General features: G+C 44.0%; 1 protein-coding gene across 7 annotated transcripts in view; it reads left to right on the top strand.

The window, feature by feature from the left end:
- Positions 1-26,172, top strand: part of CHD6 (chromodomain helicase DNA binding protein 6) — a 192,036-nt gene that overhangs the window by 54,872 nt on the left and 110,992 nt on the right. For all 7 annotated transcript variants that reach the window (XM_065922021.1, XM_065922024.1, XM_065922022.1 and 4 more), the window contains one exon: positions 11,184-11,704. In XM_065922021.1, the coding sequence (XP_065778093.1) occupies positions 11,184-11,704 (521 nt within the window). The remainder of the gene's footprint in view (positions 1-11,183; positions 11,705-26,172) is intronic.

Raw genomic sequence — 26,172 nt, 5'->3', positions numbered from 1 at the left:
AGTTGCTTCTTATGATGAGCAAAGAAAGTGGTTTCTTGAGATGGAAACTGCTCCTGGTGAAGATTTGATGATTGTTGAAATGGCAACAAAGGATTTAGAATATTGCACAAACTTAGTTGATAAAACAGGAGCAGGTCTTGAAGGATTGATTCCATTTTAAAAGTTGTACTGTGGGTAAAACACTGTCAGACATCACTGCATGCTACAGAAAACTGTTTGTGAAAGGAAGACTTAATCAACGTGGTAAGCTTCATTGTTGTCATTAATAAATTGCCACAACCACCCCAGCCTTCAGCAGCAGCATCCTGATCAGTCAGTAGCCATCAACCTCAAGGCAAGACCCTTTATCAGCAAAAAGAATATGACGTGCTGAAGGTTCAGATGACAGCATTTTTTTTTTTTTTGCAATAAAGTGTTTTCAAATTAAGGTATGTAGATTGCTCTTTTTTTAGAAATAATGCTATTGCACGTTATTTTAGTAGACTTCAGTATAGTGTAAACGTAACTTTTATATGCACTAGGAAACCAAAAACCCTGTGCGATTCACTTCACTATGATACTTGCTTTACATGGTGGTCTGGAACTGATCCTGCAGTATCTCTGAGATAGGCCTGGGTTTACATCATAGCCAGTACCAGTGGAATATTATGCTGCTGTTCCAAAGAACATATTACTTGAAGAGAACCCCAAACCCTCAAACTATTGTCATTTATGATACATGGGCAGATTTATAATTCTTAAAACAATCTGCATATTTAATTTTTTAAACACTATTTAAGGTAAGCTTTCATTTCAGTAAAAAACAGTTCAGTTCAGTCGCTCAGTCTTTGTGACCCCATGGACTGCAGCACACCAGGTTTCCCAGTCCATCACCAGCTCCTGGAGCTTGCTCAGCCTCATGTCTGTCAAGTCGGTGATGCCATCCAACCATCTCATCCTCTGTCATCCCCTTCTCCTCCTGTCTTCAATCTTTCCCAGCATCAGGGTCTTTTCCAGTGAGTCAGTTCTTCACATCAGGTGGCCAAAACAAACCAAAAAAAACATTCTTTATGAAAATTATTCCAACATGAATTTTCAAAGTCACATTAAGACCTTTGATATGTCAGCTGGCTATTATGTAGCCTCAGTGAGATGGGTTTTCATTTAGACCTCATAGTCAGTGTTGATGGATAGTGCAGGGTTCTTACTTAAAAAGTTAGGTGGGGTGGAGAATCAAGTTAATTAAGTGGAGCAGTTGCTGCCGCTTCTCTTCCAGGTACTGATGATAGGCTATACAGATGCCTGAACTGCAAGATGCTACCAAGCATGAAAATAAAAAAAAACCTTCCCGCCAAAGCAGTCCACAGGCTCGCAAACCGATCTTTGGACATACCTTAGCATAGCCTCACTTTTGTTACTGCCCTGATTCCTTTTGTGCTCTGAAACATGCTTGAGAGGTCAGAGCAAAGTGACTGTGTAGGAACACTGGCTGCCTGAGGTATGATAGGTGAAACCAGGATGATGGAGCCTGACGAAGGGGAGATTTAGAAGGATGTTGGAGACAAGAGGTAGCTGTAGCTGTCTGTCTGTCTGTGGATGAGTGTGGACACATGTGGAGAGTCCCAGGTGGGCAGGCTGTAGCTCCAGCTGAAGAAGACAGTCCTGAGAAGTTGAGCTGCTCATCTGTGGCCTGTGCCTTGAGGGCAGGTAAGCTCCCCGCCCCTGGAGAGGTGTCAAAGGCCAGGAGAGGGGAGCCTGGGCTAGATGGCCTCCGAGGTCCAGCCTCACTAGACTCCTAGGGTTTGCTGTGTATGGAGATTATCTGTTGGTACCAGAATAAAAGTATTTTAAGCAGATACAATTTTTAATTAAAACACATAATTATATATTACATGGTGGTTCTTTCAGCTCATGTTACTGATGTCACGCAGTCTGTCACTAGCTGAGACAGACACAGAGCAACTTTTTAAAAACAGAAATAAACTGCTGAGTTTTAAATTCTATGAATAAAGTGACGCTGAATCTGTTTACGTGTAGGAAACACTGGAATAAAGACGACCACGTTTCAACAGTGAATAGCATTGCCTCGTCTCCTTTCCTGACCAGAGGAGTCTGGGAAACTCTGGTAATGAGGCCTTGGGCCAACATCAAAGTGGCGACGAAAGATCTAGGATCTGTGACTTTTGGCAACTGTTGATATGGCTGCAGGGAATTGCCTTCCTCTATTTAACTGGGCTTCACTCGGGAAAACTAGCCCAAAGCTGGTGTTCTGAGTGTTATGAGAAGAGGCAGAAGTAACAGTAGTGAACTTCTTCCGCTGTTGATGCGGTTTATAGTCTTCTCGTCAACTCAGTGTCTGATGTCTTAGTTCATCCTTTTACCACTGATACAGTTTATGGTCTTCTCATCAACTCACTGTCTGATGTCTTAGTTAGTTCATCCTTTTACCACTGATACGGTTTTGGAGAAATTTTGCAAGTTTGGAGAAACTATATAATACTTAGTGACCAAGGATCAAAAGTGCTCATTTGCGGAGGGAAAAGGAAATACAGTACCCAGTGCTAACAAGATTCGTCCTTAGGATGGTGGTTGTAGGTCTTCTGGTAGCTACCAAGTGCATATTAGATTTTCTTTAACCCTTATCTTGGGGTCCTTCTGGGTAGTGTTGAAAAGTCCGAGGGGTTTTTTTGTTTGTTTTTTAAGTTTTTTTTAATCTTTAAATTTTTTAAATTTAATCTTCAACCTTCTGCTAGATTGATTCTTCATGTATTCTCCCATTCTTTTCTGGGAAACAAATGGATTTGTAAAGAGATGGATAGAAGAGGAAAGAGTTAACAGTTTTCTGGGGAAAGGTTGGGGAGATAACGGTGGTGCTGGGGAGTGGATGATGGAGATAAAGTAGAGATGCTTAGAGATTCTTGCTAATTCTGTTTCCAAGTTTGGTGTATCCAGAGCATGAGACAGCATCGTGAAGGAGTCAAGAGCAGTGGCTCTTAAAACCAAGCATCAAACCTGGTCTCAAATCTCAGCTCTGCTGCTCACTAGCTTGTGACTTGGGCGAGTTATTTAACTTCTCTGAGCTTCTCTAGAAAATGAAATTGTAGTTGGAACCGTAATGTACTTCCTCTTAGACCTGTTTTGAGACATACTCCGTTTGATAATACTCAGTCCTTAGTAAAATCAGGTATTATTATGATCTTTGCTAGCATCTATTTTATCCCTCAGATATAAAAACAGTGCTGAATACTCAAGAGTAGCTATGACTGAGATATAGGAAAAGCACCATTCCCTGTCCACACATGCAGTATTCCTGACTCTAGGCCCTGGTCTTTCTGGACTTTGGTACATGGCAGTGCTGTTGGCCAGAGTTCGCTGAAGTTCTGGGCTCAGAGGCCCTGGTAGCCCAAGCCTACAGTGAAATTCCAGGTGGGTCAGAAAGGAAGAGGAAGGAAATTAGTCTTATTTTTCTGTATTTGTTGACCTACTTGGTTTAGAAGATGCCACAAAAACATTCTAGAAGAGGCCTGCCCTAGCCTCGGATGAAGCAAACATCATTCCATTTTGACAGATTTAGAGAATTGAATCACTTTGAGCTTTTGGTTTGTCCATAAAGGCCATAGTTGTTTAGAAGTAAAACTCATAGTTTCTAGAAACAACACTTGTTAACAAACAGGCACTTATCAAATAATTTCCCCCTCTCTTACTCTTTTCCTGTTAGCATCTAAATTTGATAATCTGCCTGCTCCCCTGCCCCATTTTTGTTACTGCCTGGAATGACAAGGTTTAGGTTGACTTCGCCTAAAGATATATTTAGAGATGTCGACTTTCTAAGATTCCTGGAACATTGTAAGATAAAAACCCAACATCACCCTGTACCCTATTTTAATGTGGAAATAGAGGTGAGGACCAGGAATGACCAGGTTCAAGGACTTTGGGGTGGACAGGTTTTGTAGAAATGACATCACCAGATGTGTTGATCACTCTTCAGTTCTTAGCTTACTTGCTCCTCAGCAGCATTTGACACCTGTGATCATTCTGTCCTAAAAGGCACTCATCCTCAGGTTTCTGTGAAGCTACACTTTCTTGCCCTTTTCCCCCCTACATCACTGACCTGATGCTCCTTCTCACACGGTGTGTAGGTTCTTCTGCCTCTGGGAACCATAAGCATTAGTGTTCCTCAGGTTAGGTCCTGTTCCTTCTTCTCTCTTTACCCATTCTTACTGGACAGTCCAATGTACTCTTCTGGACATTTCCCTTGGAAAGTAGATCCAAGAGCCTCCTGGACACACAGGTTACCACCTTAGATCCCTGAAACTGAACTCTTCCCTTGGCGCTAACCGGCTGTGACTGTGGGAGAAGAGACAGGATGGAAGTGGCTGCTTTACTGCCCAGAGCACGGGACTCTTAGGTGCAGAAGGACTGGATATGCTGAATGCAGGGGGAAGACTCACGGAGCACAGAGGGGCACAACACACACACTCTCTCTCTCTGATACATACACACACACTCACTCACTCACCCTGCCTCTCTGATACTCTCGCTCCTCAGATGAATATACTGAATGCAGGGGGAAGACTCAAGGAGCACAGAGGGGTACACACACACACTCTCTCTCTCTGATACAGACACACACACTCACTCACTCACCCTGCCTCTCTGATACTCTCGCTCCTCAGATGAATATACTGAATGCAGGGGGAAGACTCAAGGAGCACAGAGGGGTACACACACACACTCTCTCTCTCTGATACAGACACACACACTCACTCACTCACCCTGCCTCTCTGATACTCTCGCTCCTCAGATGAATATGCTGAATGCAGGGGGAACACTCAACACAGAGGGGCACACACTCACGCACTGACACTCTCTCTCCTCAGATGAGTCTTGGTATCTCAGCACAAATCTTTGTGCTGAATGATGAGCATCCCAGTGCAACTGCAGTATCAAAAGGCAAGGCTCTGTGGGGTTTTCTGTCTTTATTGTATTCCACAGTCAGGTAACTATGAGAAATACTCTGTCAGATGAAAGAGAAGGCAAAAATAGACAATTCTAATTTTAATTGGGAAGTAGGTTTGCCACCTGAAATGTCCACAGACCCAACTTGTTAATAGGAGCAATTACTTCTTATTTTGTATTTTAATTTTTTTATTTGGACTTAAAAAAAAAAAGACAGGTCTCAAACTTAGTTAGCTTTTCTGCTTAATTTTATATTTAACTGATTTCTTTAGATTAAGTAAGTCTGCACATAGAGCATGGGCTTCCTTGGTGGCTCAGTGGTAAAGAATCCTACCTGCCAATGCAGGAGACGTGGGTTCGATCCCTGGGCGGGGAAGATATCCTGGAGAAGGAAATGGCAACCCACTCCAGTATTCTTGCCTGGGAAATGCCGTGGACGGAGGAGCCTGGTACGCCGCAGTCCATGGGGTTGCAAAAGAGTTGACTAAACAGCACCACATAGAACACTTTCTTCTCCCGGGGGAATGTGGGAGGCCCTGAAGCAGACTGACAGCAAGGCCCCACGGGCGCTCACTGCCGGGGTGAAGCCGGAGGAAGAGCTTCTGGGCGACGGGTGTGCGGAGGCCCGCCCAGCCCCAGGGCAGAGAGCACTGTGCCCTGATGACTTGGAGGAGCATGAATTGTCTGGCAAACAGTTTTTCCTGTTTATCATTCAAGTCTTTAAATTGTTTCTGCTAAACATCCATGTGAAAAGTTTGTCTATGACAAATACCGTGAAAGTATTATTCTCGGTATTGAAAATCTAGATGTCTATTTATTTTAAAAACAAAACAGCAAATTTGCACAGGCTCAAATGACTGTTAACATTTTATTTTCTTCTGTTCTTCTGTACACAGGTATTTTCATTTTTGCTTTCATGTACAATTTTGTAGACTTTTTTTCCTTTTTCTCAAATTGAAAATATTCATTTCATCCAATAACCACATGAGTTTTACTATAAGCCACAAAAATGTTGGGGAACACCACAAAGTCACTGTCTTACAAAGTTTACCTTCTAATCATGGGAAACAGTTAAAGACAAATAGGTAAATAACTTTGAGAAAGTTTTAGGGAAAAGAAGTGAAACTTGGCCACAGTCTTATCTCCCAGACATAGTGATGGTATGTGTCCTAAAATTTATTTTAAAAAGCTATTGTTGATGTTGCATTTTTTAAAAATGAGATTAGATTATATATATATATATATATATATATATATATTTTCCCCCCACATGTTGTGGACACTTTTTAAATGTCAGCTAGAACTTTGTTTAATAATGGCTATGTAGTGTTATTCTATGTGGATGTGCTATTAATTTAAGCATTTTCCTAAAGATTGACAAATAAGGTATTTATATTCTATTTATTTATTTGATTATGCTGCGTGGTTTGTGAGGTCTTGGTTCCCCTACCAGGGACTGAACCCAAGTGAAAGCGCTGAGCTCCTAACCACTGGACTACCAGAGAATTCCCTGTGTTTACTTTTAAATAGGATATTTGTTTTTACTCTATTAAAAATCAATTCTGTATCAGATGTTCTTACATATAAACTTTGGAGTTTCTAAATGTTTCCCTTAGTTTATGTTCTCAAAGAGAAATCACTCACTTAAAAGTATATCCATGATTAAAATTTTAGTATTTTTGCTACTCTCCCCCGCAAAAAGACTTTCAGTAGTCAACACTGGGGACTTCCTTGGTGGTCCAGTGGCTAAGACTCCATGCTTCCACTATAGGGAGCATGGGTTCAATCCCTGGTCAGGAAACTAAGATCCCATATGCTGTGTGTTGCAGCAAAAAAAAAAAGTTGATATTCCCGTTAGCAACATAAGAGAGGGCCCTTGTCAGTATATCCTTATATTGAATTTTTTTAAATGAGAGATAATTCACATTCTATAAATTCCATATTTAAAACATGCAATTCCGTGGTTTTAGTCTGTCCACAGGATTGTGTAAAGATCACCACTGTCTGATTCCAGAACATTTTCATCACCCCGAAAAGAACCTTATGCCTATTGCAGACACTACTTTTTTCTTTCCTCAACCCCTGGCAACCCCGTATACCTTCCTTTATGTCTCCATGGATTTGCCTGTGTTGGGCGTTTGATGTAAGTGGAATGAGACAATATATGGTCTTCTGTGCCTGGCCTCTTTGACTTAGCACAGTTTTTTCAGGGTCTCTCCATTTTGTAGCATGGATGATTTTCTTGGAGTCTGTTTTGATTTTCAAGAACTTGAGTGATTCTTAAGGGGAACAACCCAGGTTTGTCCTTGGACCTCTGTCTGGGAACCTGTTTATCTAGATTCATATCTTTTAAGTGCCTTTTCCAGGAATATTGTAGATTGACAATTTTGAGTCCAAGAAATATGTTTTATTACTATCAGCGTGGTTTAGGAGTTAACATTGATGCGTGTTTTATCCATCTCTCTCAGCTTCATCCTGGCATCCCTAGATGCGTGATTCTGGTTAAGCTGTCAGTGTAATATAAAATGTTACTGTTCCTGTGGTTGGTCATCTGCCGTCTGTCCCTTTTAAGGCCATTTTCAAAAGGGGTAATTTAGTGCCTTTCTTGGTGGAAGCTGAAACAGAGACGTCATTTATACTCTTTTGCCTCCCTACCCCCCTCCCTGCCCCCGCTGACCTTGAGATACATGGAAGAAATATTTTTTGTCTTATATTTTTAATCCTCAGAAGATATCTTTTCCAGGCTCCCAACAAGGTCTCTTGAAAATAAAAAACAAGCATTTCTGAGGGATTATTGACTTGCAAGATTATAATTTTATATTTTTGCTTACTAATACCTGCCTTTTGGGATACTTCCCCCTTTTAAACACTGGTTGATTGTGCTCATGTTTTGGGTTTCGCTTCTCCCTCCAGGATGTCCCAGCTGTGCCACTGCCTAGGAATATATCTTGACAAACTGACTTTTCTCTCTAAACCTCTTGACTTCCCTGGTGGCTCGGCGGTAAAGAATTAGTAAGAATTCGCCTGCCAGTGCGGGACCCAAGGGTTCAATTCCTGGGTTGGTAAGATCCCCTGGAGGAGGAAATGGCAACCCACTCCAGTATTCTTGCCTGCGAAATCCCATGGACAGAGGAGCCTGGAGGGTTATACTCCATGGGGTCACAAAAGAGTACGACACAGACTTGGCAACTAAAGAACAACTCTAAATCTCAAAGACAGATTATTTTCTCTGTAAATGGAGAGGTGGACTAGACAACTCTCTAGGATTCCCAGGAATGAGATTGCTAAGACATCAAGTAAGTACGTGTTTAGTTTTATAAAGAACCTGATCTTTTCCCAATGCAATTGAGTACACCATCACATTTAGGGTTTCTGACCAAGTGTAGTTAATGCTTGTCTGGTGGTCTGCTTCCCTGGGGTGTCGTAGAAACCAACATTAGCTTTTGGCCAGAGGGTTCCAATCCAGGCTCCTTTGGCCTTTAGTTGTATGGCCTTGGGCACATTACTTAGCATCAATTAGTAATCTTCCGTTTCCCTTTATACAAAATAGACATCGTTGTGCTAATAAGCCTTCAGGGTTGTTGAAAAAGATTGGAGATGTCATGAAACATGCTTTGCATAGTTCTGAGTATCTCCATTTGCTGTGTGTTCAGTAGCTCTGGCTGCTGTTTCTGTTACTGCCTAATGATTGAATACCTGGGTACCCCCACACCTGCCCGAGCTACCTGCTCAGCTTTCTGGAGAGCCCCCCAAAGAGAGACCTTAACGAGGTATGAACTGAGGAGAGGGTCTCACTTTGAGCTTCGGAGGACTGCCTTGGTAGCATTAGGCCTTCAGTGTGTTGTCTTTTAAAGCCTCTTTGAAGAAACACCTGTGTGTCTCTGCCTTTTTCAGCATGTCCACCCTTGCATGCTAAGCAAAAACTTGTTCCCTGAGGGCCGAGTGTCCCGGGCACAGAATTTAATAACATCTCAGGGATGGTAGAGTGCTCATAGGATCCCAGCCTTAACTGGGTCCGTTACCGTACCCTTGAGTTTGTTGCTCTCTTTTCTTTCTTTCTTTCTCTTCCTTTTCTTCTCTTTCTTCCTCCCTCCCTACTTTTTTTTTGTGTGTGTCTTTTTATTGTGGTAGAAAACACATAAGATTTACCATCTAAATCACTTCCTTACATTTGATTGATTTAAATTTCTTTTAAGTTTAGTTAGATTTTCCTAAACCCTCTTAAGTACTGAATCAGCAGTGGGGTAGTCACACTGGATTGTCCCCCTACCTCACCCCCTAAGTAGTGAGTCCTGCCAGAATGACCAGCTCCCTCTGGATTTAGGCTTGTTTATGACGCCGAGCTGTGTTTATGATAAAAGTCCAAAAAAATCCTCCTTTGCTTTCATCATCTTCTCCTGGGATTCTCAGTGTTGTGTTTGGGAATAGCAGGCTTTGAAAGGGAGCTGGGCAGAACGAGAGGGAAAGAAGCAGCTGGGCTTTGCACCCCGTCACTCCCAGGCTGGACCAGGAAGTCTGAGCAGAGACGGGGTGGCCAGGAGGCCAGAGGGAAGCCACAGCACCCGGCAGGCGTCCGCGCCCTGCGACACAGGCTGGGCCTCCCGTTAAGAGAGCAGGCGACTCCCAGACGGGGCGATGCTACGCCGTCACCCAGTGGTGACTGTGACCATCCTCCTAGAAAGCCTGCCTGTCTCTTCCAGGTCCTCCGTGTGTGATTTCATTTCCTGAGACTAGCACCCATTTTATTGTCAGATTACTGGCAACCTTAGTGTGGTTATGAAATGACAGATGTTCTCTGTGACACCACACCTGAAAATATGAGACATAACTTCTGCTTCGAAAGGGATGTTTCCTTAAAAGTGGTGTTAGGAGGCTGCACGTTTATTTGGCAATGCTCCAAATCAGCTTTGAAATGTCCTTTTTAGGGCTGCCTTCAGCACCTATGACACTTTCTATAGGCATCTGTTACAGTAGAGCATGCTCCCATATGGTTACTGACTTGTTTATAAGTGGCCAAAGGTTATCATTGGAAGGCTTCCCTGGTGGCTCAGCTAGTGAAGAATCTGCCTGCAATGCCTGGGTTCGATTCTTGGGTCTGGAAGATCCCCTGGAGAAGGGATGGGTTACCCACTCCACTCTTCTTGGGCTTTCCTTGTGGCTCAGCTGGTAAAGAATCCACCTGCAATGCTGGAGACCTGGGTTTGATCCTGGGTTGGGAAGATTGTCTGGAGAAGGGAAAGGCTACCCACTCCAATATTCTGGCCTGGAGAATTCCATGGACTGTACAGTCCGTGGGGTCACAAAGAGTCGGACATGACTGTGCAACTTTTACTTTCAAAAGTTATCTGGTGCTGAGTCTGGTGACAAAGTTAAGATGATCATACAGAACACTATTTTAAGTTAAAAAGAAAAGGTGCAGTCTTGAGTGACCAGATGTTCTTGTTTGAAAACCAAACCAGCTGAATGTTGATGCTGCTTGATGATACGTGAGATCGAAGATTGGGGGAAATAAATAAATCTCACACATTGAGCTTGACCCTACATCCTTATCACCCTGCTGACATCAGCTTTACCCAGGAGCACACTTGAACAGTAACTTTGTATATCGGCGTGATAAATGCCGCTCTGGATCAGAGCAGCATGCCCAGGATTCGTGTCTGCTAGTGACCTCTATGGCTTCCCTGGTGGCTCAGATGGTAAAGAATCTGCCTGCATTGCTGGAGGCCTGGGTTTGATCCCTGGGTTGGGAAGATCCCCTGTAGGAGGGCATGGCAACCCACTCCAGTAGTCTTACCTGGAGAATACCCATGGATGGAGGAGCCCGGCAGGTTACAGTCCACAGGGTCACAAAGAGTCGGCCACGGCTGAGCAACTAAGCATGGTGTCATCTTCAGCTGTTTTGTGGGAGGCCATTGCTGTTGCCGGTTCTAGACATGTAGCTGAAACAGGTGTTCCAGATTTCTGCACAAAACATGGAAAGCCTTCAGATCTTTGCATACACATTTCCTACATAATATGCTAACAACAACTTGGTCCACCAGGACCCTGCTCTACACAAGCAGAGGCAGATATTTTCAATAAAGCGTCCTGTTTGCTGCTCTATGCCTGTGGTTGAGCAGAGGAGGAACTGCCATGTTTTAGGCGCTCAGGAGATGCCGAATAGATCCATGCATTCACCGTTGACATCACTGTTTGTGTGAAGCTTGCAGTGGAAGAATAACCATGCTTGTCTCTCTCTCTTGCAGTTGTCAAGTCTAAAAGTTCCGAATCACTCCCCAATGTCTGATGCCTCTGTCAATTTTGACTACACATCCCCCTCCCCGTTTGACCACAGCACTGACCAGGAGGAGAAAATTGAAGATGTCGCCAGTCACTGTCCAGCCCAGAAGGACCTGTACGCCGTTGAAGAGGAGGCCGGGCCTCTTTTCCCCAGGAAAACGGCGTCCCATAATGGTATGGAGGACAGTGGTGGAGGAGGTACAGGCGTGAAGAAGAAACGTAAGAAAAAGGATCCAGGGGAGCAGGAAGGGGCAGCAAAGGGAAGCAAGGACAGGGAGCCCAAGCCAAAGAGGAAGCGCGAGCCCAGAGAGCTGAAGGAGCCCAGGAAGGCCAAGGAGCCCAGGAAGGCCAAGGAGCCCAGGGAGCCCAAGCAGAAGGACGGTGCCAAGAAGGCGCGGAAGCCCCGCGAGGCCTCGGGCCCCAGGGAGGCCAAAGAGAAGAGGGGCGGCCCCGACTCTGCGGCCAGGACGAAGTCCAGGAAGGCCAGGTGCGTCCCCTTCTTCCCGCCCCCGGCCCTGGGCTCTGCGTCCACGGCTTGGCTGGCCTTGGCCGGGCTCCAGCCCCTGGACAGAGCTTCCCCACTTTGAGCCAAAGTAAGCCACCTCCTCAGCTCCTGAGGAGAGGAAGATAGCCTTAATTAATATTGTTCCTGCCATTTCTTGCCATCCCCTGTGGATTAAGAAGAATTAAAGTATGTGAGCACACGCAGGGTGTCGGGGAAGGGGCGTCACAGGTGTGTATGGGGTGGACAGTGATTCAGGGAGCTGCAGCCGTGTAGACAGCAGAGGGGCAGCTGTCAGGGGTGAGGGGTGCACAGTCCCGGGGTGTGTGCTGGGGGTCCGGGAGAGCCAGGGCTGTGTGCAGAGCTCCAGACAGAAGGACTCCCTAGGCTGCGAGCTGTCAGTGCCGGCGCGTTCCTGGTCTGTGTCTCACTCGGCATCTAACGCGGTGCCTGACATGTCAGCAGGTGCTCAGGAAATGGTGAGTCAGGGAAACCAGAGGAGACAGACCACAGTGACCCGTGTAGAGACCTGTCTAGAAAAAAGAGGGCGTGGGGATGCTTTGGCTGCAGGAGGTGACCACGGGGGCCCTGGCTAGAGATCCTGTCAGGATCCAAACATACTCTTTATTCAGGGAGCTAAATATTTGTCATCGCTGTACAAAAGTGGGCTTCCCATGTGGCTCAGTGGTAAAGAATCCTCCTGCAGTGCAGGAGTCATGACTTCGATTTCTGGGTCGGGAAGATCCCCGGGAGGAGGGCATGGCAACCCATTCCAGTATTCTTGCCTGGAGAATCCCAGGGACAGAGGAGCCTGGCAGGCTGCAGTCCCTGGGGTCACAAAGAGTCGGACATGAATGAGCGACTGAGCACGCATGCATACAAATGTGATGTCTTTTGTTCTGTCTGTTTCTAAATTCTTGGTGGAAAATATTTAAACTCTCTGAGGTCATACAGAACTCCTCTGTATTTAAGGGGAATTTAAGTTCTAAGTGCCAAGGCAGAATATAGACTGGGAGCACCCATAAAAGGTGCAGAAATTGATTCAGTTGCTAACAGGATTTAAACTAATAGGGGCATCAGTCCTGTACAGGGTCAGGCATAGAGGAAGTAGTTTTAAAGAGAGAAAGCATTTTAGAATGCCTTGTACCACAACTCTGAATTTATTTTATGGTTCGGTTCATTTTCAGAAGGACAGTCTGTTGGGACCAGATGGGTAATTGTCTAATCCAAGTTAAAGCTGCCTTATAATATTCACTCCCTTCTGCCTGGCAGGGGATTTTACCTTTTGTTTATCACAGAGGCTTGGGTGGGATCCCAGGAATGTAGTTCACAGCAAATGGACATAAACTAACCTCCCCAGAAGGTCAAGAGAAGTCAGTAAAATCAGGAGTCTGACTAATGAGCAACTTGTGTGTGTGTGCAGTTATGTCTGACTCTTTGCGAGCTTGTGGACTGTGGCCCACCAGGCTCCTCTGTCCATGGGATTTCCCAGGCAAGAATACTAGAGTGGGTTGCCATTTCCTCCTCCAGAGAATCTTCCCAATCCCGGGATCAAACCTGAGTCTCCTGCATCTCCTGCATTGGCAGGTGGATTTTTTACCACTGAGCCACCTCAGAAGCCCATTGAACCACTTTCTCAGTGAACCTAGTGCACACAAGCTCATCTCTGATGTGGGTGGGGTGGCTTGTGGGGGGGGGGGGGGTGTCCGAGTTGAATTTCTATCTTTCGCCAGTAACTTCCAAATTGTTTTGGAGAAGCTGAAGTGGTTCTGCAGGGTAGCTGCATGTGAAGAGGGAGACTCAGACATGAGCTAGTCGTGTGACTGATTTCGTTATTACAGGAAACAACGAAGAATCCTCCAGGGTGATGTTTTAGAATAAAGGCCATCAGGGGAAAGTCTGAGAGCTCTAATAAGGAGTTTGGTTTGTGTCTAGAAGGCAAGAGAAAGTCAGAGGTATCTGGGCTCACTTTAGTTACTAGTCTCTGGTGCTTGTAATTTTATCAACTTCTTCTTAAAGGAATTCATGTTTACTTTATGTGAGACAAGGCAACAAGTATATAGACATTGTCATAGATTCTATTTGGGGCAATTGGAGGAGACATTTCACAAAGCAAGTTGTGTGGTAAGTCATAGCTGACTCTGTTTGACTCTTTGAACTGTAGTCTGCCAAGGCCCTTCTGTCCATGGGATTTCCCAGGCAGGAATACTGGAGTGTTGCCATTCCTCTAGTACTGGAGGAAGGTTGCCATTTCCTCCTCCAGGGAATCTTCCCGATCCAGGGATCAAAACTGCATCACCTACATCGCAGGAAGATTCTTTACCACTGAGCCATCAGGGAAGACAAAGCAAGGTTGGGTGTCAGATGTGTTCATAGCAGTGTTAAGGGAATTGATTTTTATCTAATGAAGCTGTATAAAATATACGTGAGTTGGATAAGTGCTTCTGAGTCTGCTGAGAAGACAGCAGATGCTATTGAGGTTTAGAAATCCAGGAGACACCCTCTGAGAAGACGCTGACAAATTGGGCTGGTTATCCCTTTAGGAATGTGCACAAGATCCATGAGGCTTTCCACCTCCCTTGGTGTGGGAGCAGTGAAAGATTGACCAGTAGATATCATGGAATTCCTCCATGTAGCCCAGGTCCAGTTCTGGACTGTTGAGCCTTTCTGTCCTTTTTATATTTATAAAGCTGCTTTGGCTCCTTTAACTTACGACACCACTCGTCAGCAGAGGCAGTTCTAGTTCTGAAAGGACATTAATTGATAAAAAAAAAAATGTGTTGATAATTAAGTCATATGTTTTGTGTTCTTTGATTTACTCTCTGGCAGATTGGCTTAAGTACATGTTTTGATTTGAGCCTTTATTGATTAGCCCCTGGATCGCACTCCGAGCTTACAGATGATTCAAGGGACATTTGGTTTGTTGGAGGAGCTTCACAGCTGATTTAAGGACTTCCGATCTTTTCTTCCTTTAGTCCATGTTGCCAGCTGTCGCCTGGCTTGTCTTTTCTGAAGCCCCACTGTTACCTCATTTTTTGTGTTTATAGTTGGCGGTGGTGGTCAATCTTCCCTCTCTCCATTCCAGATCAGCTGGGAACCCATCCACAGAGATGGAGATGGAGTTAGCAGCTCTATGACTGATAGGCCGTCTTGAAACACTTGCAATGGCTTGCGGCCAGAATCGGGCTTCTTGGTACACCCTCGGTCAAGTTCACCCACCAGCACTGCAGGCGCGGCCCTGCAGAGGGAGGACTGTGGGCCGTGGATGCTTTATTCATCCTCTCAGTCTCTCCAGTCCCGTAGGTCCCCATCAGAGAAGGTCAGGCAAGTGAGAGGAGTTATAAGAAGGGATAAAGTATGTTTCCAGTATCGTTCCCTTCTCAGGAACAGGGAAGCCTGAAGACTTGGGGACAGGGAAGTGGGATTCCCTCTAACAGGCGCACCTACTCAGACACTTCTGATTGTTCCCTCTGCTTCCAGCATAGAATCCAGGCTCCTTTGTCTGTTCCCCAAACCCTTTGGGGTCTGACTTCTCCTTGCCGCCTGGTCTCTGACAGCAGACCTTTCCAGCTAGATTGACCTCTTTAGGCCTTTATGAAATTTTTTTAAATTGTATTTATTTATTTTTGACTGCACTGGATCTTTACTGCCCTGCGCGCGAGCTTTCTCTGGTTTGGCGAGTGGGGGCTACTCCTTGTTGGGGTTTGGGGCGTCTCATTGCAGTGGCTTCAGTAGCTGCCGCATACCGGCTTGTAGTTGTGCTGCATGGGCTTCGTTACTCTGAGGCACGTGGAGTTTTCTCGGGCCAGGGATGGAGCCTGTGTCCCCTGCATTGGCAGGCAGATTCTTAACCACTGGACCACCAGGGAAGTCCTCATAGGCCCTTAAATGAGGTACATGGTTCCTTCCCCCTCTGGACCACTCTTCAACATTATGCCCTTGGTCCTCCTCTCAGTATCATCCCTCTCAATATCCCCAAGTCCTTCCCGTTCTTCAGCTCTGAGCTCACATCCCACCCAGTTCCTGCACAGAGTTCCCACACCTGGTGCTAGAGCATCCCATCCCACAGTTCTTGGGGCCTCACTGGCATCACAAATCAAGAGTTTTGGACCTTGAATAAAAGACATCTAGTGCAGCCCTGGCGCATTGCTGGCTAGGGATACAGAGACCCACAGAGAAGTGACTTGTTTGCAAGAGTGTGTCATAAATTCATACGTCCTGACTCCCAGTCCCGTACACTAACCTCTGCCGTAGGCTGTCTCTTAGTCATAACCCGGAATTTTCATAGATGTATGTGTCTCTTCAACAGAAGTGAAGTGCCCAAGGTCAGGACCACCACACTTTCTGTCTGAGGTTGTCAGTTCAGTGCAGTCGCTCAGTCATGTCCAACTCTTCTCGACCCCATAGGCCGCAGCATGCTAGGCCTACCTGCCCATCACCAACTCCCAGAGTTTACTCAGACTCATTTCCGTTGAGTCGATGATGCCATCCAACCATCTCATCCTCTGTCGTCCCCTTCTCCTTCTGCCCTCACTCTTTCCCAGCATCAGGGTCTTTTCCAGTGAGTCAGTTCTTCACATCAGGTGGCCAAGGTATTGGAATTTCGCCTTCGGCATCAGTCCTTCCAATGAATATTCAGGATTGATTTCCTTTAGGATGGACTGGTTGGATCTCCTTGCTGTCCAAGGGACTATGAAGAGTCTTCTCCAATACCACAGTTCAAAAGCATCAAATCTTCGGTGCTCAGCTTTCTTTATAGTCCAACTCTCATATCCATACATGACTACTGGACAAAGCATAGCTTTAACTGAACAGACCTTTGTTGGCAAAGTAGTGTCTCTGCTTTTTAATATGCTATCTAGGTTGGTCATAACTTTTCTTCCAAGGAATTAGCATCTTTTAATTTCATGGCTGCAGTCACCATCTGCAGTGATTTTGGAGCCCAAAAAAATAAAGTTTGTCACTGTTTCCACTGTTTCCCCATCTGTTTGCCATGAAGTGATGGGACCAGATGTCATGATCTTAGTTTTCTGAATGTTGAGTTTTAAACCAACTTTTTCACTCCTCTTTCACTTTCATCAAGAGGCTCTTTAGTTCTTCTTCGCTTTCTGCCATAAGGGTGCTGTCATCTGCATATCCGAGGTTATTGCTATTTCTCCCAGCAATCTTGATTTCAGCTTGTGCTTCATCCACCCCAGCGTTTCTCATGATGTACTCTGCATATAAGTTAAATAAAGCAGGGTGACAATATACAGCCTTGATTTTCTTTTTGTATATAATTTTTAAAATTAATTATTGGGCTGTACTGGGTCTTCGTTTCTGCACACAGGCTTTCTCTAGTTGTGACAAGCAGGGACTACTCTCTAGCTGCAGTACACAGCCGAGGTTGTCAGCAGAGGGGTCTGTCAGGTTGCTGGACACCTAGAAGGGCGTGTGTGTGTGTTTGTGTAGTTTATATATTATTTTAAAGTATTACATATATATATAATTGTTTTCTTAGAACAAATGGTTAGAGCTCTTCTCCCCAAAACAGGAGCCATATAAGTTACCATACAGTCACTCTCATTGTTAAATAACAGTAGGTAGTTATAATTAAATATTGTAATCCCATAAATTTTATTATTTTAGGAATGAAAACTTCGAAGTAATTTGTCCAAGACACCAAACTAATGAGCAGCACTGTCAGGATTTGGCACCAGGCTCCCCTGACCACAAAACCCACTTTATTCTTTGCAGCTTTGCGCCTCTTTTCGCCTTGCTAGGGAAGATTGCAGTGGATAGTAGTGGGGAGATCCCAGTGTCAGAGAAACTGATTTTTACTTGTAGGAAACGGCCCCTCTTCTTCAGAATTTCAGTTTGCACTTTCGATAGGATCCTCTCAGGGACAAAGATGACCCCAACCTTCTCCTGTTCTATTTCTCTTTGCATTTGAGGCAGCAGATAATTGAACACAGTTTTTCTCCTCAACAGATGATAGAGTCTAGCGAATTTTCCTTTTCAAGGATGATAATTAATAGTGACTAATACTCACTTATTGCTTAGTGGATAAAAACAACTCAGGCAGCATGAGCCTTTAAAAAAACAAAACCGACCCTCTCTTCCTTTACCTGCAAGCTACCTTGGAGCGTGAGCCTAGTTCACTCCTTTATTTTATAAAACTTAAGCAGGAAGCTCCTCCAGGAAGCTGATTTAGATTCTCTGTCATTTCCCTGACTCTGAAATTTAAATTTCACCAGTACAGTTTGCTTTTTTAAAATTATAGTACCTTTCCTAATGAGAACGGGGCCGCTGGCATGAGAAGACACACAGAGATACAAATACTCTTAGAAGCACACACACACACCTGTGCCTCTGTGGACACTCATGGCCCACACAGCTGCAGCGTGGGACTCAGAGATAGGCAGGTTTTCGGGGTCAGGAAATATTGATAAGGGCTTTGGGAAAATGCTTTGAGATTAGAAAAGCCAGCTCGTCAGGCAGGTCAGATTTTTACCAATTGAGAAAGAAATTTCTCACTGAGCAACATCACATGATGTAATGGATACTATCCTCAATGGTTTTTTTTTTGCATCAAACACTTCTGCGTGCCTATGAACTTTGTATTTTCTTTCTTGAAAACGGCCTTTAGTAAAAGTCAACTTCGTGGCATTAAAGCGCGGCTTGGTGAGCAGGAAAGACGAGCAGTTCCAGTGTGTACAAAGCTGTCGGGCCCTGCTCAGTATCCAGGGAAAATCTGAGGGGAAGGTTTGTGGCCCTTTGAGTTGCCCTTGCAAACCAGGAGCCGGGCCCTTTGACAGACAGGGAGGTCACATTTGTAATAGGGTCTTGAGTGTTGGTGTCCGTGTTGCTGGTTGAGGACAGAGCATATACGTTTTGGAATTTCCACACATATCAGAGCTGGGACTGGTTTATATTCTCTCTCAAAAGTCAAGAAATGAATCTGTATGCCGGTGTAAGTGAAGGGCTATGTGATATCTGCTAGGAATGAAAAAGCTGAAATGAATACTCTGACTAGTCCTAATTTCTGTGCTCAGCTTTTTACCCCCATTTGTTTGAATCTGTCAACCCACAGCAGATTTTTATCCCAAGTCCAATATCTTTGATAACATCCTGGGAGAAAGGTTTTACGTTTTCTGATTTTTTTTCTTTGATGCTTGCTTCGAAAAAGGTAAGCCCCAAACCTTCTGATTATATAACTGTTTGAGCTGTGAGTCAGCTAAGAACTGTGATGCAGGAGGAGTAATAAAATTCAACCAGGTCAGCTCTGCCTCACTGAAGGTCAATCACCTGCCTTTGTTTAGAGTGCAGATGTTATTGAGGCTGAACTTAGGTTCAAGAGAGTTCATTGACAGGATTCTTTTTGTTGGGAGACTTGTTTTTACATTCTGATCATTTTATTAGGACAGAGAAGACAAATATAAAGACATAAATGAGTTCTGAGTAGACACCCTCCGCTTAGAACCTACTGGGCTTTCTGTTAAGTAGGGAAGAAAACTAAATGATAATGTCAGAGACCCACCTCTGAAGCTCTGGACCAAGTCTCTGTTCCTGTCTTTTTAAGAGCTCCTGGAGTGCTTATTCTGTAATTCTTAGGATTTTCTTTTTATATATAATTTTTAGAATTAATTAATTGGGCTGCACTGGGTCTTCGTTTCTGCGCTCGGGCTTTCTCTAGTTGGGACGAGCAGGGACTGCTCTCCAGCTGCGGTGCACGGGCTTCTCACTGCGGTGGTTTCTCTTGTTGCAGAGCATGGGGCTCCAGGGTGTGTGGGCTCACTGGTTACAGCATGTGAGCTCAGATGTTGTGGGGCATGGGATTAGTGGCTCCACAGCACGTGACATCTTAGTTCCTGGACCAGGGATCGAACCCGTGTCCCCTGCATTGACAGGTGGATTCTTAACCACTGGACCACCAGAGAAGTCCCCTCAGAGCTTTCTGAATTAGGGTCTGGGGTATAGGAAACCTTTACTCGGTCCACAAGGAAACAGTTACTAAACAGTAATGCTAGATGAATACCTGCTCCTTTATTTATCCAGTATGTATGTATTACTTCCTGCGTACTTTGCTTCGCTAATGAGCGCTTCTGTTGGGAATTGGACAGTGGAGGAAGGAAGATGCCTCAGAGGTATCTCTGAGCCTTGCCATCGAGGAACTTTCACAAGTTAGAGAAACAGCCTTGCAGGTGTTCCCAAAACAGGCAAAAGTATAAACAAATGAAAGAACCTAATGTATAGAATAGCCGAAAGGATTTAGAGAATTAAGAGTATTTCAGGGAGTTCCCTGGTGACATGGTGGTTAGAATTCTATGCTTTCACGTCCGTGGCCTCGATTCAGTCCCCACTGAGGGAACTGGGATCCCACAAGCCAAAAAAAAAAGTGTTTCAGTTCTGGTCTAGGGAGTCCCTTGAAAGAGTACTGTGTTATTAAAGCAATTGAGCCAGTTATTAAAGGAATTAATAGATGAGAAAAGACTTAGAGCAATGTGATGTTTAAATAACCATTCTTTGGGGGATTTCCAGTTTTAAAATGGTAGATCAAGCATGCTGTTATTTTCCCTTTTCCACCAGATTTTCACTTAATGAAATGACAGGAAGAACAGAAGGGAATAAATTCTTCAAAGATGGGAGGTGTTATGAAGTTCCGGATGTGGGGGGCCCCTGGTCGAGTGTTGATGGGTGAATGCCGTGGAGGACGTCCCCAATCAGAGCACGTGCAGGAGCCGTGTCTGCAGCAGAGGTGGAAGTACTGCCCTCTCATGGTGGCCCCGGCAGCCCTGGAGAGGGGCCGGCACTGGAAGTGGCGGGTCGGGGACCATCTGCAGAGTGGCTGCGTGATCTGGCAGCTCCAGGCTGAAGTCAGACAGTTATTCTAAGGATGCTGAGCAGCTTGCGCTGGAAGCGGGTCTAGGCTTCAGTTGGGAAGACTGACGTCCACAGGAAGGGGGCACAGGAGCGCAGGCTTCTCTGCCGTTCCCTGCCCAAACCCCTGAAAGGGGGAGAGAGGGGCGGCCCCTTGTGTATGCAGAGTCCCAGGTCAGACCTCCCATTCAGGGGTGAGGCTTGCCGGAGAAAGTGACTTAACTCAGCTGCATGGAGCCTCACCGGCCCCTGTGTTATCCCCCTCTTCACGCTAAATATTAATCGGCCCCCAGAGATCCTCGGGCCATAAGGAGAAGCAGCAGAGCAGCAGGAAAAAGAGGAATGACCAGGATAGCTGCCCTCAGAAAAAAACAGTTCAAGGCAGAGAAGTCATAAAGATTTTAAATTGGTGTCCTCAGATCCAAGATGATCGATATCATGTCTGCAAAACAAGAAATGTGTAATCAGGAAAAAGGAATAGTCAGAAAAGAAGAAAGAACAAATAAAAATTTAAAACATGGTTGCCCACACTCATTCATCAAAAATTTTGAGCAGAGAAAGGAATAGGGGTGATATATAAGATCTAAGTTGATCAACTTTAGGATGTGTGTCGGAGAAGGCAATGGCACCCCACTCCAGTACTCTTGCCTGGAAAATCCCGTGGACGGACGAGCCCGGTAGGCTGCAGTCCATGGGGTTGCGAAGAGTCCGAGACGACTGAGCGACTTCACTTTCACTTTTCACTTTCATGCACTGGAGAAGGAAATGGCAACCCACTCCAGTGTTCTTGCTGGAGAATCCCAGGGATGGAGGAGCCTGGTGAGCTGCCGTCTATGGGGTCGCACAGTCGGACACGACAGGATGTGTGTAGCGGTTGCTTAATGTTGATGAATAAAGAACTAGAGGCAGGAATGTGTTTGGAGTGAGAGAGGTATCCGTCAGGAGCAGATCTCTGGCAAGTTGGATTTGGTGCAAGTAGGGATGGCTTGTATGTTTCATTTGAAGCCCTTCTATGTTAAAAAAAATTTGTTTTTCATTTGCTGTGATCACTTTTAATAAGTTTGTTAAAACTCTGCCTTGTCATCTTACAAGTATGTGATTTTTTAAAAAAATATTATTTATTTGGCTGCATCAGGTCTTAGTTGGGGCTTTTCAAGGTGGCACCCATTTTCTGCTTGCTGTGTTCAGGCTCCAGAGCGCTTGGTCTCTGTTAGTTTGCGGCATGCAGGCTTAGCTGCTCCACGGTATGTGGGATCCTAGTTCCTGAACCAGGGCTTGAACTCACATCCCCTGCATTGAAAGGCAGGTTCTTAACCACTGAACTACCAGGGAAGTCCCTGTAATGTTTTTGTTTCATTTTTTTTGGCTAGGATATCACAAACTTGCATGATCTTTTTTTTGATGATGCTAATGATGTGCTTAGAGGTTCTGAGAACGGGGAGATACGGTTCACATTATGTCTGCAGATGACTCCATCTACACCAAAACCATTAGTTTCGGGGGTGTGTTTTTCTTTTAACCAATATCTTGAAAATCTGTGCTTAAGTCAGCTCTGCGTGTATAGATGGAATGAATATGGGTGACAAGTAAAAGTTGGATTAAGTGTGCAAATGAGCTCTCTGGAGTAATGTCCAGGATTTCAGTACTGTCCTTCCTAGAAGAGGCTCCGAGGCTGTGGCAAGGCCCGGATTAGAAGCTTTTCTGGAGCATCGTTCCCTGAGCAGGGCAGTGGCTCCCAGGCTGGGCTCCCAGGTGCGTGCACATTTGTGGAAGCAGTGATTGGCCTCATGTGCTATTTTCAGTCCTCCTGAATTTGGGGATTATGGCAACTCACTGTGGAAGTAACTGATTGTTTCCTGCTAAAACTTCGATGAGCATTTTGCCAAGTTTAATGTTAAAATGAGGAGATGAATCATTTTGAAATAATGCAGTTTGTCAGGTAGATAAAAATTTTTCAATACCTGGAATCCATGGGGAAAGTTAATAAAAGACTCATAGCCATGAATCTCAGACAGTGTTCTGACACGCACCAAGACTTTTCTCCTAGTACTCAGATCCAGCACTTAGTTTTTAACTCTCAATTCAAGCAAAGAAAGCTGGAGGTAGGGAACTGGAGATGGAGCTGGGAGGAGAGTTTGAGGAAATCTGTCTTGTGATTAATACTATAATTTTCTACATGGAAGGCAAAAAGGGTACTTATTTTTCTTCTCTCTCTCTATTTTTTTTTTTTTTTACTTTTTAATTTGTATTGCAGTATAGCTGGTTAACAATGCTGTGGTAGTTTCAGATGAGTATCAAATAGATGTGTGCATTCTCCCGAGACCCACGTCCGCCCAGGCTGCCACATAACACCGAGCAGGGTTACACTTTGTTTATCCATTTTAAACATAGCAGTGTGCACATGTCCTTTCCAGACTCCCTAAACTATCCCTTCCCCTCAAAAAAGCGTACTTTTAATGGAAACTGTGGGAGTCAAGATGTATAAAATCTTGGCTGATGAGATTTAGCAGTAGACAGGAGTGAGAGTGTTTTGGGGCTGAGGGCTGCTATTGAACTGCTGTTGGTCATACCTGATCCTTGTCATGCATGGATGGTACAGTTTATATGTTGGGAGTTTCTTGCATGTCATAAATACATGATCGATGCTTTCTTTAAAGTGGATATATGGATATATGTTATAAAATCAAGTTGAGTTTTATTACTAAAAATAGGTATTTTGAGCCTCTAAAATCTTGTCTGCCATTTTTTTTCCCTGTAATGTAATTTGTTCTAACTCTGAAAGCTGGAAAAACAAGGATTATAAAAATTAGATTGCTTTGATGTGGCCTCAAGTGTCATTAAACGGTGAGAGTATTAGGCATTTGTATTATGAGAACCGCACTGGTTGCAAGTGACATAAACCCAACTCGAATTAACTTAAGAAAAAGAGTAACAAGTGGGTTCACTGGTTTAGGGAGTCAGAACCCGGGGCTCCAGTCAAGAACTCCACAGAAGTCTTTGTCCTCCATCCTTCCTGAGCCTCTTTGGATGTTGGCTCCATCTTTGACGACTGCCTTCCTTCTCCAGATTGAACTGTGCCTGCCCATAACTCTGGACTCATAGCTTAACAGACCTAGGACCTACGAGGAAAGAGATTATTCATTTCCTGCCCACTCCTGCCAGAAATTAGTCCTTTTTTTAAAGGAAGGAGTCCCACCTTTGGCCTTGCTAGGTCGTGTGTCTATCCCTGGACCAATCCCTGCGGTAGGAGTAGGACACCATAGCCCAGCCTGACTTTCTGCTTACTCTCATGGTTTGGGGGTCAGTATTGGTTATCAGCAAAAAGGTGCTGGGCAATCAGTGTCCACTTTAGCCATGGTATAGGTATATATAAGAGTAGTTTATGTATGTGTGTATAATTTATATGGTTTTTCTTCAACCATTGTGAGGATGAGTTGCAAATATCATGCTTTTTTATCCCTAAATGCTCCAGTGTATCTTTTCTAAGAGTAATGCCATTTTCATAACCATTTGTTGAGTTGCTGCTTTTGTTTCCGTACAGTCTATGGAGAGACACGCTTTTTTTTTCTTTTTTCTTTTGAGAGACACGCTTAAAATCATGCAAATATCCTGTGTCTCTTCAAGTTGTTCCCCCCCAGATTTAGCATTTCTTGATGGTTCTGGACTATACTTATCTTGACTATAGTGGTTACAAAATGATTTTCCAACTCCACCACTGCATCTACATTTGCTGTTTGGATTGTATAATAAGCAGGAGCTTTCCTTTCCCCCTCATTTATTCATTATTTGTCTGTCTACCATGGGTGCGGATTCTTATCATTTTCAACAGCTTATAATTCATTACTGACCTTAATTACTTTCATGCTCACATGGCCCCTGTCTTGACCAATGAGAGTTCTCCTAGCCGACTCCTGTGCCCTTTTGACATGCTGCCTTCGCTTTTTTGGCCACTCCCTTTACTTTAGACACAAGATGTTTCAGGATGATCTTATAACTTCCTTCTCTTGGAACCAGTCATTTTTGTGCAGAACTTTGGAATTCGAAACCAAAATCTGAGTGCTGTGCGTGCAGATTGCACTTGGAGCATCTTTGCTTATTGGCTTTCTCAGTTGTCAAAGCTAGGGGGAAATACACAAGACAAACACGTGTACATATATGTACTTGCACATGGGTACATATCTACATGCACACGAAATATACTCATAATGCATGTGTACACGTTTATATGCATGTGTTCATACAGATACTTATCTTAGAAAGCATGTGTCACAGTGAGGCCTCCAGTTCATCCCACAATCTCTTCCTTGCCTTACAACATTTCTTATTTACGTCTTCCTGGGTGAGAACCACAGCTGCTGACGTCAACACATTTACTAATTTGTTTAATCCTATTACCACAGCTAAAATGGCTTCAGAACTGCTTCCCTTACACGCCTACCAAAGAGAGTTCACTTTTTGTTTGCTGTTCTCCTCACTTCTCCCCTAAACTGAAAGTATATAGTCAGATACTATGTTTATAAATTAATGAGATTTTCTTTTTCCATCTGTTGTGTGTGGTTATGTTTTTTCATTTCATTTATTTCAACTTGTTTTCATTTCATTAAAAAAAAATTCTTTGTATATGTAACATGCTTCTAAAAGTCAAATCTATATAAAAAGATACCCCTTGCTTTATTTGGTTTATCCTCTTTGTGTCTCTCTTTGTAAAATAAGTAAATATATGCAAGGTTTCTTATTTTCTCTTTATTCTTTCATAAAAAGTAGCATGTTAGTATACTCTTGCACTTCACTTTTTTCACTTAACAATATATCTTAGAAATCATTCCATGGTAGTTTGTAGAATTCTTTCTTAATAGTTTTTACAGCTGCAAAGTACTCCTTTCTATGTATCTTCATTTATTCATCACTCAGGTTTGGACATTTAGGTTGTTTTTCGTTATTTTGAAATTATCAAACAGTGTTGAATAACCACATGCATATGTGTTTCCATATTGATGGAGGTATATCTTTAGAATATATTCCTATAAATGGAATTGTTAGATCAAAGGGTACACACATACATAATTTTGTTGCATATTATTTGACTATTATGTTTGAAGAACCTAGAACTCCAAGGAGAAAACAGTACATTCACGGTCCAAATCCATCTGTAGCAAAGTAGGGGTTAAAACTCGAGTGTAAGTTTTTCAAAACTCATTCCGAAGATGGGGAAAACACATTTCACCTAGTCTTCCTCCTGGAGGATGAATTCAGGCGGTATTTTCTTGATACCCTATTTGAAGTCCCATTATTAGCTCACAGGGAACCTTTTCTTCCTGATACTTGTCTTTATCAGAAGAGCTCCAGCAAAAAGTTTTGAAAATCAAAATTGATTCTTTTGTCAAAGATAACATTCAGAAAATCACTGTGAAGGTGTCTCAGATAGAGTATCTTCTTATGTATCCCCAAATAGGTAAGCAGGTATCCCTAGACTTGCTCCTGTTTTACTCATGTATGTTTAAGAAGGTGTTCCCTCCACCCGACCCCACACCCAGCCTCTGGTTAGGAAACCTGAGGTGCCCCAGGCTTGACTTTGGAGGGGCCTAACTGTAGCT

The sequence above is a fragment of the Muntiacus reevesi genome, chromosome 2, assembly GCF_963930625.1.
Source record: "Muntiacus reevesi chromosome 2, mMunRee1.1, whole genome shotgun sequence".
NCBI classification, from domain to species: Eukaryota; Metazoa; Chordata; class Mammalia; order Artiodactyla; family Cervidae; genus Muntiacus; species Muntiacus reevesi.
Note: the sequence above shows the minus strand (reverse complement) of the source record. Positions and strands in the feature narration are given on the sequence as shown.